At 43.7% G+C, this 16,974-nt stretch overlaps 1 protein-coding gene across 1 annotated transcript in view; it reads left to right on the top strand.

The window, feature by feature from the left end:
* NSD2 (nuclear receptor binding SET domain protein 2) overlaps positions 1 to 11,947 on the top strand; it is a 117,014-nt gene extending 105,067 nt beyond the window's left edge. Inside the window, 6 exon segments of the mRNA XM_056541252.1 lie at positions 1,382 to 1,498; positions 4,111 to 4,252; positions 6,951 to 7,057; positions 7,813 to 8,017; positions 8,121 to 8,386; positions 10,799 to 11,947. Coding sequence (XP_056397227.1) covers positions 1,382 to 1,498; positions 4,111 to 4,252; positions 6,951 to 7,057; positions 7,813 to 8,017; positions 8,121 to 8,365 — 816 coding nt within the window. The 3' untranslated portion in view covers positions 8,366 to 8,386; positions 10,799 to 11,947.
* Positions 11,948 to 16,974: the final 5,027 nt, after the last annotated feature.

A 16,974-nucleotide genomic window follows, 5' to 3' on the forward strand; every position in this document is an offset into this window, starting at 1 on the left:
CACAGGAAGTTCTTTTCTTTTTGAATTTCTCTTCTGTCTGATCACAGTGCTCTCTGCTGACACCTCTGTCCATGTCAGGAACTGTCCAGAGCAGGATAGGTTTGCTATGGGGATTTGCTGCTACTCTGGACAGTTCCTGACATGGACAGAGGTGTCAGCAGAGAGCACTGTGATTAGAAAGAAAAGAAATTCAAAAAGAAAATAACTTCCTCTGTAGTATGCAGCAGCTGATAAGTACTGGAAGGATTAAGATTGTTAAATAGAAGTAATTTACAAATCTGTTTAAAGGAAAACGTTCACCCGCACTATAAACCGATACACCGAGTTATAGTGCGCTTGAACAGGAGACCGATCGGTCTCCTATTCACGTGCACTATAACTCGGTGTATCAGTTTATAGTGCGGGTGAACGGGTGACCATTTTCCTTTAATGTTCTGGCACCAGTTGATTTAAAAAAAAATAAAATAATAGTTTTCCACCCTTTATGATTCCACCCTTTATCAAATCTGCGCAGAATACTGTACGTGTGAATAGACCTTTAGGGTGCGTTCCCACCTGGCGTATACGCAGCGTATTTCATGCTTCGCAAAATCTGCAGCAGCAGCGGGAAATACACTGTGTTCCCCTCGCTCACCATACACACAAGGCTTTCCGGTGGCAGCCCTATGTGTGTAGTGAGTTTTGGAGGCGAGGCCGTGTGCCGGCGTGACTGTGACCCACGGCTCCGCCTCCAAAACTCACTACACATAGGGCTGCCGCCAGAAAGCCTTGTGTGTATGGTGAACGTATGCTCCAGGTGGGAACGCATCCTTAAAGGGGTACTCCAGCCCTAGACATCTTATCCCCTGTCCAAAGGATAGTGGATAAGAGGTCTGATCGCGGGGGTCCCCCCGCAATATAGCATGCAGCACCCACCTGTTACTGCTCCGGAAGCGCTGGAGGGTCTTGCTCCCGACCACGGGGACGGAAGATCGTGAGGTCATGACTCCGCCCCTGTGTGATGTCACGGCCCCTCAATGCAAGTCTATGGGAGGGGGCGTGACTGCCCCCTCCCATAGACTTGCATTGAGGGAGCGGGGCGTGACTTCACACGGGGGCAGAGGCATGACTTCACGATCTTCCGTCCCCGTGGTCGGGAGCAAGACCCTCCAGCGCTTCCGGAGCAGTAACAGGTGGATGCTGCGATCAAACCCCTTATCCACTATCCTTTGGACAGGGGATAAGATGTCTAGGGCTGGAGTACCCCTTTAAGGCGTCACAGCCACTTGACTCGTGCAACTTCATGACAATTGAAAGTAGCGGATGCTTTAGAAGCACAATCTTAATATTCATTGAGCATAGAATAAATCCTGTTTATTAATTTGATGTCTTTCATTTTCAGGGAGAGTTTGTGAATGAATACATAGGGGAACTTATAGATGAAGAGGAATGCATGGCAAGAATTCGCCACGCACAGGAGAACGTTATCATGCACTTTTACATGCTGACCATTGACAAGGTAACAGAACAGGCACGGTCACTAAGAATAACGTTTGACATGTCATAGGTACGTGTCTTAGGTACGTGTCTTAGGTACGTGTCTTAGGTACGTGTCTTAGGTACGTGCCTTAGGTACGTGCCTTAGGTACGTGCCTTAGGTACGTGCCTTAGGTACGTGCCTTAGGTACGTGCCTTAGGTACGTGCCTTAGGTACGTGCCTTAGGTAGGTGCCTTAGGTAGGTGCCTTAGGTAGGTGCCTTAGGTAGGTGCCTTAGGTAGGTGCCTTAGGTAGGTGCCTTAGGTACGTGCCTTAGGTACGTGCCTTAGGTACGTGCCTTAGGTACGTGCCTTAGGTACGTGCCTTAGGTACGTGTCAAACGTTTTTGACTGAGATTATTCCAGCGGTAACTTTGCCGATTGAACACAGGATTAGCTCTCCCTCTTGTACTGCTCGTTTATTTATATTAAATGTATTCAGTTCTGAGAACAGATTAAAGGGGTACTCCGGTGTAATACATTTTTTTTATTACATTTTTTTTTTTTATCAACTGGTGCCAGAAAGATAAACAGAATTGTAAATTACTTCTATAAAAAAAAAATCTTTACCCTTCCAGTACTTTTTATCAGCTGTATGCTACAGAGGAAATTCTTTTCTTTTTGAATTTCTTCTTTTGTCTTGTCCACAGTGCTCTCTGCTGACACCCGTATCAGGAGCTGTCCAGAGCAGAAGAAAATCCCCATAGCAAACCTATGCTGCTCTGGACAGTTCCTGACACGGACAGAGGTGTCGGCAGAGAGCACTGTGGAAAAGACAAAAAAGAAATTGAAAAAGAAAAGAATTTCCTCTGTAGCATACAGCTGCTTAAAAGTACTGGAAGGGTAAAGATTTTTTTTAATAGAAGTCATTTACAAATCTGGCCAGTTGAAGCACTTATTCAGTGCGAAACAGCGTTGTCGCCTCTCAGTGGAAACCCCCCCCCTGTTGGTCACCATCTATGTCATCTCCCTGGGCAATGTCTTCTCCCTGGTCTTCTCCCTGGGTATGTGCTAAATAAAAGAATCTTGCTGAAATAAGAAGATTGGGGAGTGGCCGACTTTTTTCTACATATCTGAAACTGTATCTGGATTTACCTTTGGTATAGTCTGAGCACCACCTGCTTCTAAAGTACATGCCGCTACAGTGCTTACTACCCAGGGATCACTATCCAAGCTGTGCCGAACTATCTTCCTCTATCTATTTAATTTACAAATCTGTTTACAACTTTCTGGCACCAGTTGGTTAAAAAAAAGTTTTCCTCCGTAGTACCCATTTAACTTCTGGTAACTTTTAGGCTCTGCACCCTCAGTGCTGTGCTCTTTTGTGGTTACAGTTACTAGGGTTTTCGAGCAACATTATTTCTGTACTGCCTTGGGAGTGTCCCATACAGATCTATGGGATGACTACAGTGATCAGTACTACAGCTCTGCGCTGTACTGGTAGGAATGATTATTTATCGAGCATTACCTGCAACAGGTGTTTGTTGTTTTTGGGAATTAAATTTCATTATTTCATCTGGAATCTTATTTGTAGCTAATAAACAAGGGGCACATGTGGCTAATAAACAAGGGGCACATGTGGCTAATAAACAAGGGGCACATGTAGCTAATAAACAGGGGGCGCGTGTGGCTAATAAACAAGGGGCACATGTAGCTAATAAACAAGGGGCGCATGTGGCTAATAAACAAGGGGCGCATGTAGCTAATAAACAGGGGGCGCGTGTGGCTAATAAACAAGGGGCACATGTAGCTAATAAACAAGGGGCGCATGTGGCTAATAAACAAGGGGCACATGTAGCTAATAAACAGGGGGCGCGTGTGGCTAATAAACAAGGGGCACATGTAGCTAATAAACAAGGGGCGCATGTGGCTAATAAACAAGGGGCGCATGTAGCTAATAAACAAGGGGCGCGTGTAGCTAATAAACAGGGGGCGCGTGTGGCTAATAAACAGGGGGCGCGTGTGGCTAATAAACAGGGGGCTCGTGTGGCTAACAAACAGGGGGCGCGTGGGGCTAACAAACGGGGGGCGCGTGTAGCTAACAAACAAAGGGCGCGTGTGGCTAACAAACAAGGGGCGCGTGTGGCTAACAAACAAGGGGCGCGTGTGGCGAATAAACAAGGGGCGCGTGTGGCTAATAAACAAGGGGCGCGTGTGGCTAATAAACAAGGGGCGCATGTTCATATTGATTCACTCTGGAGGTCCCAGCTTGTCCATAGATAATATATACAGCCTGTAGATCAGTGTTTCCCAACCAGGGTGCCTCCAGATGTTGCAAAACTACAACTCCCAGCATACCTGCATATACTGGAGGCACCCTGGTTGGGATACACTGCTGTAGATTGTGATGGGCTTTATTTCCCCTGTGCTGGCTCCATCGGGATACTGAACAATTGTTGGTGAATTACATAACATTACAGCTGATTGACCGCTCAGGGCGCCCGCGTTGGAAAGACTTCTGAGAACATGTAACATAAGAAAGGAACAGAGAGAGTAAAACGTTATAACACTTGTATAACAAAAGAAATACATTGAAAAGTAAAAGCTGACTTGTATTCGGTAGCATTTCACTCCTGTATTGTGGTTTACTTGCAGGACCGAATCATTGATGCGGGACCTAAGGGCAACTATTCCCGCTTTATGAACCACAGCTGCCAGCCAAACTGTGAGACTCAGAAATGGACAGTAAACGGAGATACACGTGTAGGCCTCTTTGCTACGCGGGACATACCTGCAGGTAAGAGGAATGGAGGTCAAGCGGCTCTCGAACAATCTGCCGTGCACAAGGGCTATGTAGAATATGAATAGAAGAAACTGGGTGTAGGGGAAGACCTACAAGGGAGGACCCTCGGAGAGATACTGTAGGTCAGTGTTTCCCTACCAAGATGCCTCCAGATGTTGCAAAACTACAACTCCCAGCATGCCCAGACAGCCGTTGGCTGTCCGGGCATGCTGGGAGCTGTAGTTTTGCAGCAGCTGGAGGCACTCTGGTTGGGAAACACTGGCCTACAGTATTTCTCTGAGGATCCTCCCTTGTAGGTTTTCCCCTACAACCAGTGTCCATTTTGACATATTATCAAGTGCTTCATTCCTCTTCACTGGATGATACCCCTTTCCTTCCAAGGATACAACCTAGCTCTTGGTTCTCAGCCTTTCTCTGTAAGGTGACCTGCAACATCCATTGTTTTGTTCTGTCTGCGGCCCTTGTCTCCTGCTTCTGCTTTTTCCTACTAATGTCCATCCCACCTTTGCCTCCAGGGATAATGTACTTTAGCCGTTCCTCTTGCGATCATGTCTTGGGTTTGGTGTTCGTGTCCTTCCACTTGAGTGGCTTCTCCTCCTAAGGGTTGCTCATCCATCTCCCGTCATTTTCACTACTCTTCCACAGGATCTCTTCGTGTTCCTTGTTTCGGTTGTGGTCTCATTCAACTTCTGCGCCTTGTTTTCTCCTCCTAGTTTTTCTGGGCAAGCAGCCCTTTGGTGTTCTTCTTTCTATGGGATTCTCCTGCCTACTTACGGCAAACGCTCTCTCCTTCCTACCCTTGGACATGCCCTGTACCTCGGCTTGTGGGTTTATCCTATCGGATTGGGGTCCAGACTCTTTCCCATTCTGTCTGTTCAGTGTTCTTAAATCAGCATGGCCAACTCTGCCTAATAGAAACATAAAATGTGTCAGCAGATAAGAACCATTTGGCCCATCTAGTCTGCCCAATAATCTGAATACTGTGAATAGTCCCTGGCCCTATCTTATATGAAGGATAGCCTAATACCTATCCCTATCTTATATGAAGGATAGCCTTATGCCTATATCTTATATGAAGGATAGTCTTATGCCTATCTCTATCTTATATGAAGGATAGCCTTATACCTATCTCTATCTTATATGAAGGATAGCCTTATACCTATCTCTATCTTATATGAAGGAGAGCCTTATGCCTATCTCTATCTTAAATGAAGGATAACATTATACCTATCTCTATCTTATATGAAGGATAGCCTTATACCTATCTCTATCTTATATGAAGGATAGCCTTATACCTATCTCTATCTTATATGAAGGAGAGCCTTATGCCTATCTCTATCTTATATGAAGGATAGCCTTATGCCTATCTCTATCTTATATGAAGGATAGCCTTATGCCTATATCGTATATGAAGGATAGCCTTATACCTATCTCTATCTTATATGAAGGATAGCCTTATGCCTATATCTTATATTACGGATAGCCTTATACCTATCTCTATCTTATATGAAGGATAGCCTAATACCTATCCTTATCTTATATGAAGGATAGCCTTATGCCTATCTCTATCTTATATGAATGATAGCCTTATCCCTATCTCTATCTTATATGAAGGATAGCCTTATGCCTATATCTTATATGAAGGATAGTCTTATGCCTATCTCTATCTTAAATGAAGGATAACATTATACCTATCTCTATCTTATATGAAGGATAGCCTTATACCTATCTCTATCTTATATGAAGGATAGCCTTATACCTATCTCTATCTTATATGAAGGATAGCCTTATACCTATCCCTATCTTATATGAAGGATAGCCTTATACCTGTCTCTATCTTATATGAAGGATAGCCTTATACCTGTCTCTATCTTATATGAAGGATAGCCTTATCCCTATCTCTATCTTATATGAAGGAAAGCCTTATTCCTATCCCTATCTTATATGAAGGATAGCCTTATACCTGTCTCTATCTTATATGAAGGATAGCCTTATACCTGTCTCTATCTTATATGAAGGATAGCCTTATACCTGTCTCTATCTTATATGAAGGATAGCCTTATACTTATCCCATGCATGTTTAAACTCCTTCACTGTATTTGCAGCGACCACTTCTGCACTATACACCCATGAGCACTTCTCTCTTTCTACTGCTTATACCTCTCCCTATACATCCAAGCATTCTGCTAATTACTCCTAAATCCCCTTCCTCAGATACTGAGGTCAGGACTGTGTCAAATATTCTATATGCACAATAAGAGTCACCCACTCCTCTACTCATCCCACCAGTCCTGTGGGTCTCTTTCGTACCATCAGCCAAACATGTAGGACAACATATGCCTCAGCATCCTAGGATGTTTTTCTTTGTTTGGTGTTTTGGGTAATTTTTTTTCTTTTTTTTCTTCTTTGGGACATCCCACAGTTTTTTGTGTCCTCCAATGAAACAGGTAAGAAAATTGGATTTTTTTGTTAACTGGAAAATCCATTTCTAGGTACGATTGTTGGGGGACACAGCGCCCAGTCAGTCATTTGTTTGGTGGCTTTTGATCTTCTCTGACATTTAACTCCATGCTTCTCTATTTAGTTTTGCTGGTTTTCTTTTAGTGTTGGATTCTCCTGTTGCATTATTGTGTTGTGTATTAAGGTTTTGTATTCCCACCTGTAATGATTTTATATGTCTTCATTTTTTAAGGCGAGGAGTTAACATTCAACTATAACTTGGATTGCCTGGGAAATGAAAAGACCGTCTGCAGATGTGGCGCTCCAAACTGTAGTGGATTCCTTGGTGATCGACCAAAGGTTTGTCTTCATTGCTTCAAAATCCCAATACACATTCCCAAATAGTTTGTGTGTAGATCTGATTTTTGCTTAGTGCAGGACATGTATAGTGTATTCCAGTCATTCCTTGAGGGCTTGAGACGCCTGTGCAAAGATCAACTTGATAAGTGGAAAGCAAAATGCGCTATTGTCTTAGTCTGAAGCAGCGTTTCCCAACCAGCATGCCTCCAGCTTTTTGCAAAACTACAACTCCCAACATGCCCGGACAGCCTTTGGCTGTCCGGGCATGCTGGGAGTTGTAGTTTTGCAACAGCTGAAGGCACAGACCCTGTATGGCAGTGCATGCCGTATAATGTAGACATTCTTCTAAATATATCTGTACTAGAGATGAGCGAACTTACAGTAAATTCGATTCGTCACAAACTTCTCCGCTCGGCAGTTGATGACTTATCCTGCGTAAATTAGTTCAGCTTTCCGGTGCTCCGGTGGGCTGGAAAAGGTGGATACAGTCCTGGGAAAGACTCTTCTAGGACTGTCTCCACCTTTTCCAGCCCACCGGAGAACCTGGAAGCTGAACTAATTTATGCAGGAAAAGCCATCAACTGCCGAGCGGAGAAGTTCGTGACGAATCAAATTTACTGTAAGTTCGCTCATCTCTAATCTATACATAAGGATATTGTTACACCAGAGGGGTATAGTGGAATATTGTAGAGTTGCCTGTTCATTTTTTTAAAAAAAAATGTAAAATTTTTTTCATTGTTTCCCTGATATTGCAGAATTCATCAGCATCATCGCATGAAGAAAAATCCAAGAAGGCCAAGAAAAAACCGAAAAGACGCAGGACTAAAGGTGAAGGGAAGAAAGAATCTGAAGATTACTGCTTCCGCTGTAATGATGGCGGCGAGCTTATTGTGTGCGACAGGAAGTTATGTACAAAGACCTATCACCTCTCTTGTCTTGGTCTTAACAAAAGGCCGTTTGGTGAGTAGTGCCCCAGCCCTCCCCGGCTTCTCTTCCCTACAACCCCTTTTTGTTGGTGGAAACCCCTTTTTGGGATTCTGACCTGCTTAAACTTTGTTTACAGGGAAGTGGGAGTGCCCGTGGCATCACTGTGATGTCTGTGGGAAGGCTTCGGTGAGCTTTTGCTGCCTGTGTCCGAATTCCTTTTGCAAAAACCACAACGACGATAAACTGTTCAGACGGACGGCGGGCGGCAAGCTTTGCTGTCTGGACCACGAGCCAGCTGAGTTCAATGAAGTACAAGCTGCTGAATGTATACCGAAAGAGCACTCAAAAGCCAAGTATAGAAAGAGTCAGAAGACCAGATAACCAGCGGACTGCAACACTATTGTAAATACGACTGTATGTGAATAAGGATAAAGGAGAGAAAAAAGAAAGCCTTTTCCATTCAATGCTGTACAGCTTTGTGATTTAACCTTGATTCAGGACAGAACATACACACACTGAGCCATCCTGCGCAGCCCAGGCCGCGTCTGCACTGATCCCGAGCTGTGCCATAGCTCACCTCCCAGGTTTACGAGACATACACTTACACAGCATTACCGTTATATCCTCACTGGCGGCTCACAAAAAAAAAAAAGGAAAGGCTTTGCATTGGAGCCGCTTGCATCATTTTTAAGTGTACCGTATCAGCAGGTTTTACCTTTTTGTAAAACAAGACACTATTGGCTCCATTGTGAAAATCTAGATATTTTTACTCTTATTTTTACTAGACCAGAAGGTTCTTTGTGTAACCCTTTCTTAACAAAGATATAGGTACAGTTAACACAATATTTTTATAGTTTTTTTTTTTTTTTTTTTAATTGGGGCTTTTGCTGCAAGTGCTCTTAATGCTGCATGCTTCAGACTCGGGGAGATTTATCGAAATCTGTTCAGAGGAAAAGTTTCCCACTTGCCCATAGCAACCAATCAGATCGGTTCTTTCATTTTTACCATGGCCTCTGCAAAATGAAAGGCACAATCTGGTTGCTATGGGAAATTTGGCAACTTTTCCTCTGGACAGGTTTTGAAAAATCTCCCCCAGTAATGCCTGTGCCAAATGCATCGAACTCCATAATGCTGGCTCTGCCTGCGCCGGGCTCAGTAATGCTGGCTCTGCCTGCGCCGGGCTCAGTAATGCTGGCTCTGCCTGCGCCGGGCTCAGTAATGCTGGCTCTGCCTGCGCCGGGCTCAGTAATGCTGGCTCTGCCTGCGCCGGGCTCAGTAATGCTGGCTCTGCCTGCGCCGGGCTCAGTAATGCTGGCTCTGCCTGCGCCGGGCTCAGTAATGCTGGCTCTGCCTGCGCCGGGCTCAGTAATGCTGGCTCTGCCTGCGCCGGGCTCAGTAATGCTGGCTCTGCCTGCGCCGGGCTCAGTAATGCTGGCTCTGCCTGCGCCGGGCTCAGTAATGCTGGCTCTGCCTGCGCCGGGCTCAGTAATGCTGGCTCTGCCTGCGCCGGGCTCAGTAATGCTGGCTCTGCCTGCGCCGGGCTCAGTAATGCTGGCTCTGCCTGCGCCGGGCTCAGTAATGCTGGCTCTGCCTGCGCCGGGCTCAGTAATGCTGGCTCTGCCTGCGCCGCGCTCAGTAATGCTGGCTCTGCCTGCGCCGCGCTCAGTAATGCTGGCTCTGCCTGCGCCGCGCTCAGTAATGCTGGCTCTGCCTGCGCCGCGCTCAGTAATGCTGGCTCTGCCTGCGCCGCGCTCAGTAATGCTGGCTCTGCCTGCGCCGCGCTCAGTAATGCTGGCTCTGCCTGCGCCGCGCTCAGTAATGCTGGCTCTGCCTGCGCCGCGCTCAGTAATGCTGGCTCTGCCTGCGCCGCGCTCAGTAATGCTGGCTCTGCCTGCGCCGCGCTCAGTAATGCTGGCTCTGCCTGCGCCGCGCTCAGTAATGCTGGCTCTGCCTGCGCCGGGCTCAGTAATGCTGGCTCTGCCTGCGCCGCGCTCAGTAATGCTGTTACATGTTCTGGGTTTGATGCACCCAGGCTCAGTAACTCTACTGCCACATTCACTGGACCCTGCATTTCTACTGATGCATGCACAATGTTCACACAGCCAAATTACCTGCTTTATAAACAGTATTGTGGCCACCTTATTTTTTATAGCACAGTTTTACCCTTTTTAAGCGTGACTGCATTTTGATGACTCTGGGAACGAATTGCTATGCTGTTTATTATTATTATTAATTCTTTTTCATAGTTCAGTCCAAGTAGGGTTCTCGTTTTACAAATGTACAGTTGCTACCTCACCTGGTTACAAGTGTGGCTCCCACCTTGACATCTTTTTATTTTATATATATATATATATATATATATATATATTTTTTTTTTTTTTCTGTTATGGAGATGGGTCTGCAAAATGCTCCTCAACACAGCAGCGGAGCTTTCCCATCTACTTATGAAGATACATGGAAATTCCACTGCCTTGACTGTCATCTCAAGCTCCCCCCCCCCCCCCCCCCCTAATATAATATATATAGAGGCAGGTTTGCCTATATATTTGTTTTTTTATTATTATTATATATACCATAGTGTCGTATACCTCTGTTCAGGCTGGGATTCCACACAGTTGCATTTAGCGCCAGGCAATATTGTCTCTCTTAATGTGGATAATCAATGTATGTGTGCAGGGTCAGGGAGGATATCCAATGTACACGTATTGGGGACTTTAATTCTTGGAATGTAGATGTTAAGAAAATGATCAGGCTCTGGAAATATTTTGCTATGTTGTTTGTTTTTGTTTTTTTTTCCCCTTCTGAACACTACAGGGAAAAGTAGAATCCTGGGCAGCCCGAGCAAGAAGTAAAACACAACTTCCCAATTGCATGAAGCTGGTAATCCTCCACCTAAAGGGGGCTAAACAACATGGGCATTTTACCCCCCTGCTAGGGTCATGCTGCTAGGATTGCCCATGATAATTCAGGACTTAAATTTTAAGTTATTACTAATCCTGGATCCAAGCCGATCTTGAAGAAAATCCTCACCAAAACAAACCAATAACTTTAAAATCTATCTCCCTATATATGGTTGTAGCTCTTTTTTTTGTAATAAAAGGCTCCAAATATTGTTTTTATACATAGCTATTTTAATTTCCTGCATGCTGTTTTTATGTGGAGTTCAGTATGTAGGTCATTGTTAACCAGTCTAATTTAAAGGGCTACTCCAGCATGTATCAGCTATCCACATGATAGGACAGGGTTTCCCAATTAGAGTGCCTCCAGCTGTTGCATAACTAAAACTCCCAGCATATCCGAACAGACAAAGGCAGTCTCCGGTATGCTGGGAGTTGTAGTTATGGAACAGCTAAAGTCACTCTGGTTCTGAAACACTGGGCTAGGGGATAGCATCTGACTATGGGTGGTCCGTCTCTTCTTTTTGCATTGAGTGGTGTGTCTGCACGTGCTCCGTACACTGTCTATGGGAGAACAAGAGGTACTCAAATGCTGTACTTATGTATCTCCACGCTCCCGTAGAAAGTGCATGAAGTGCATGCTGACAATGCCACTCCACGCACAGCCAGGGCCCTGTCCTGGAGATTGCAGGGGTTCACAGTAGAGACCCCCTGTGACTACCTTGTGGATATGGGGTAAGTTTTGTAGTATCCCTTAAAGGGGTACTCCAATGGAAAACTTTTTTTTAAATCAACTGGTGCCAGAAAGTTAAACAGATTTGTAAATGACGTCTATTAAAAAATCTTTACCCTTCCACTACTTATTTGCAGTTGTATGCTACAGAGGAAATTCTTTTCTTTTTGAATTTCTTTTTTTGTCTTTTCCACAGTGCTCTCCACTGACACCTGATGCTCGTATCAGGAACTGTCCAGAGTAGGAGAAAATCCCCATAGCAAACCTATGCTGCTCTGGACAGTTCATGACACAGTGTCAGCAGAGAGCACTGTGGACAAGACAAAAAGGAAATTCAAAGGTAGAGATTTATCAAAACCTGTGTAGAGGAAAAGATGTCCAGTTGCCCATAACAACCAATCACATCTCTTCTTTCATTTTTCACAAGGCCTCTGCAAAATGAAAGAAGCGATCTGATTGGTTGCTATTTGCATCTGGACAACTTTTCCTTTGCACAGGTTTTGATAAATCTTCCCCCCAAAAAGAAAAGAATTTCCTCTGTAGCATACAGCTGCTAAAATGTACTGGAAGGGTAAAGATTTTATAGAAGTCATATACAAATCTGTTTAACTTTCTGGCATCAGTTCATTTAAAGGGGTTATCCAGGAAAAACCTATATATATATATATATATTTATATATATTTATATATATTTATATATATTTATATATATTTATATATATTTATATATATTTATATATATTTATATATATTTATATATATATATTTATATATATTTATATATATTTATATATATATATATATTTATATATATATATATATATATTTATATATATATATATATATATATTTATATATATATATATATTTATATATATATATTTATATATATATATATATATTTATATTTATATATATATATATTTATATCCAGAAAGTTAAACAGATTTGTAAATTACTTCTATTAAAAAAAATCTTAATCCTTTCAGTACTTATGAGCTTCTGAAGTTGACTTCTTCTTGCTCTCTGACACGTGTCTCGGGAACCGCCCAGTTTAGAAGAGGTTTGCTATGGGGATTTTCTTCTAAAATGGGCGTTTCCCGAGACACATGTCATCAGAGAGGACTTAGACAGAAAAGAACAACCTTAACTTTTGAAGCTCATAAGTACTGAAAGGATTAAGATTTTTTAATAGAAGTCATTTACTAATCTGTTTAAGTTACTGGAGCCAGTTGATTATATATATAAAAATTTCCTGGATAACCCCTTTAAGAAAAAAAAGGGAATACCCCTTTTAAACTCTTCTTGCAGGTGATTTGCAGCTCTTTATCAGAAGAACTGAGATCTTACCACTATATAGATCAGTGTCTCCCAACCAGGGTGCCTCCCAGGTTTTGCAAAACTACAACTCCCAGCATGCCTGGACAGCCGAAGGCTGTCCAGGCATGCTGGGAGTTGTAGTTTTGCAACATCTGGAGGCACCCCGGTTGGGAAACATTGATATAGATATTATAAAATCGGCACAGAATTTTTACATTCATTATTTATTTAAATATATGCTTACAGCCATACACTGCTTTTTATTTTATTTTTTATTTTTTTTCTCCCCAATGCAGAGAAGGGTTAACTGTGAAGCACTTCCAAGCAGTGGGCATTGCCTCTTTTTGCATGTTCTGATTTTTGGCTAGCACATATGTACCACTTGGGTGAGCCATAAAACGTGTTCAGAGGGGGGGGGGTGGGGGGAATCTGCATAGCTCGGCCCTTTTTAAACAATTCTGTTTTGTTACATTGTTAGCTTTTAGCGTGTTTTTAAAAAAAAAAATCTCAAAAAGTTGTAGATCTTGTGTTTCCCGTTGTGTTTGGACACGTAGATAAGTGATATACAAACAAGGTAGATGTGAGGCTGATTTGGTAAAGAGAAATCTGTAACAGAACTAGGCTGTACGTTAGTGGAAGTACTACAATATAGTAGACAGGATAGAGTCAGAACTTGTATACTGAAGAGCCTGGACCTTGATTCCCGTTCAAGTTGCTAAAAAAAAAAAAAAAAAAATGAAAAAATTACAATGAAAGACGCACTTTATTACTTGTAATGCTTTTATCTTATCATTACTTCAACTTATCATTACAAAATGTATCTTTTTTTCCACGTGCTGTAAGAATAGAAGAATTTTCATTACTTCTGTATCCAGCGAGTTTTATTTTCCTAACCTTGTCAAAAAAAAAAACTTTATTTGTAAGACTTCTTTCTGACAACTGCAGTCTGGGCTTGTTTGATCATCTGGACTAGAGATGAGCGAACTTACAATAAATTCGATTCGTCACGAACTTTTCCGCTCAGCAGTTGATGTATTTTCCTGCATAAATTAGTTCAGTTTTCAGGTGCTCCGGTGGGCTGGAAAAGGTGGATACATTCCTAGGAAAGAGTCTCCTAGGACTGTATCCACCTTTTCCAGCCCACCAGAGCACCGGAAAGCTGAACTAATTTATGCAGGAAAAGTCATCAACTGCCGAGCCGAGAAGTTCGTGACGAATCGAATTTACTGTAAGTTCGCTCATCTCTAGTAATAGGGATTGAAATAACTCAGTTTTTAGAGATGACCGTTGCCGCAAGGCTAAGGCCTGGTTACCGCTGATGACAGCTGCGCAGATCCGTCCTCATCACCAACCCACAAGGAAAGAGAGGAGAAGAGACCTAGTCATGGTCGCCGCTCCCTTATATGGGCAGGGCCGTTTTGGATTGGTCCGTGTCAGCTGTCACTCACCGTTACAAGGCATGGTGGGTGAACATGTCACGTGGACCTCCAAAGGTCCTTAAGCAAAACCATAGAGTTTCTACCTGATCACGTGACCTGCAGGTCCTGCTACGCTCCATACAGGTAAATAACCAGATATATACAGTTTCTATACCTATAGTTATACAAATATCAAATAGAACCACTATATATCTACTGACTAAGTGAGAGGTGACAAGGGGAAGACTAGACAAGAGGGACCCCGGCATCCTAGGGACTCTGGCTATGGGGACCTCTACGCAGGTAACGTATAGGATACGGTACCGGGACAGCACATCCGCAACTGAAAATTATTTAGGGCTGGGCGGTATGACCAAATATGTGTATCACGGTATTTTTGTAACTTATGGCGGTTACAGGGTATATAACAGTATTTCTCTGCCCTCCTCATCCTCCTGTTTGTTGCGGGCCACCGGCGCTGCCACTCTATACTGTACGCTGTATGCCTGTGCTGCAAAAATAAAATAAACTTTATCGCACGTTCCTACGTCGGCCTTACGCTCTTCCGGAGAACCGTCAACCTATCACCGGCTGCAGCGATGTTCCACCTCGGCCGGTGATAGGCTGAGCCCACAGTCATGTAAGGAGCCGGCTTCTTACTACATGACAGTGGGCTCAAACCTATCACCGGCCGAGGCGGAACATCGCTGCGGCCGGTGATAGGGTGATGGTTCTCAAACATTCCATTCCCTAGGAAGCTGGTCCGGACCGACTGGGAAGGTGAGTTAAAGTTTATTTTGTTTTCCTTTTGCAGTCCGAATACACCTATAGGGTGTTGGAGCCGGCGGCCGCAACAAACAGGAGGGCAGCACTTGCAGGTGATATGTGATTTGTTCCCCAATGGGGACAGCGCTGGGCTGATAATTGGGGGAGAACAGCGGTTGCAGGTCACATGATTATTGGGGACAGCGCAGTGCTGAGCTGATAATTCATTCCCGAGGGGGAGGGGCCAAACCGGTATTGCGGTATGGGGAAAAATTCATATCGTGCAGGACAAAAATTTTGTTATGAACCGGTATACCGCCCTGCCCTAATTGGCTTGTGCATGAATCCCCACCTGTACCCCTCGTTCTAATGTTTTCTACAATCTGAGACAAACCTCATGCTTCATGTCCCCTCTGTGCCTGCAGTGTCTAAAACTCTCCTCTTATGCTATGTTCACACACTGGACTGTCCGCACGGACTCTGCTTGGCAATGCCTTTCCTTGCGGAATCTGCAAAAAACATTGAACATGTGAACAGAGCAGCAGAAGCCTATTGAAAAAAATGAGAGTCTGCTGCAATGGAATGTCCGTGCGGAAGATTCATGCGGAATTCCGCAGGGACATTCTGCCGTGTGATACCAGGCCTTAGGGGTTTTCCGTATGGCCTCCTGCTCCTTGCTGCCAGGTGTTGCTGTGCCGTATGAGCTCAGGGAGGTAGCGAGTACTGGAGGGATGAGGAACGCTGCCTAAAGCTGGTGAGTGTGATTTGTGCATGACATCATCAGCGCATTGCAGCCATACTGGGAGAGGTAAGTGTCCCCTCCTATGTGTATGTTTGGGACAGTTTTTTGCACCAGGGCATTGTGCTTTCCAGCCATGTCCCTACTCACTGTATGGTAAGTGGCAGTGCCATGACAGAGCCCAGCCAGAAGCTTTTATAGCTGCACCCATTCCGTACTCCCCTCTGCCAGCTCTACAAGAAAACTGAGCAATGGGCATTCATATAGCACTGATCTGCAACCTGTGGCTCTACTGTAAAACAGGCTGGGAGTTGTAGTTTTGCAACAGCTGAGGACACCCTGGTTGGGAAACAGTGATGTCAGAGTGAGCCGACTGTGTATTGTGAATGCGAATAGAAATGACCAGCCAAGCACTGAAGGATATCCAAATATCTACATTTTTAACACCACTAACAAACCCCTCTAGTACAAGTGTTTGCCCTTCAAATGTCCTCGGTTGGTTTCCAATGGCTTTATACATAATCGTTCGAGCTCGATGTCAAGCAGCAGCTGGAAAGGGGGTAAAATTCATCACTGATTATCCAATAGGAATAAAGTGTTTCTTGATGGGTAAATTAGAGATTGTGGGAGAATGGGTCAACTAATGATTCCTACAGGAAAAATATAGTTCTGGGTCAATTTACCCATTGAAAACTCCAGGTTGGCGTTCTGCTGAGAAAATTCATAATGTCAAATCCATAGTACACATAGTGACATTCAGCTTGATGTGTGGATTTTTTAAATTCCGCACGGAATTGGTGTTGAATTGCAGTGGTAATTCAGTGCGGAATTTTGGTTCTGACCAATAAAAAAAAAAATAAAACAAGTATTGCCCTTTTGGACCATTTGCATACTTAACAGTTCTAGCAAGAGAAGAGACCCAAACAGACAGATGGTAGGGAAGAGCGTGTACAACAAGATGTCTCTAGATGTTTATTACCTTAAGTTTTTTTTTATTTATACATTGTTTTATATATACCATATATACTCGAGTATAAGCCGAGCCGAATATAACCCGAGGCCCCTAATTTCATCCCAAAAACCCAGGAAAAGTTATTGACTCAACTATAAGCCTATGG

The sequence above is a fragment of the Hyla sarda genome, chromosome 1 (genome assembly GCF_029499605.1).
Source record: "Hyla sarda isolate aHylSar1 chromosome 1, aHylSar1.hap1, whole genome shotgun sequence".
Lineage (NCBI taxonomy): Eukaryota > Metazoa > Chordata > Amphibia > Anura > Hylidae > Hyla > Hyla sarda.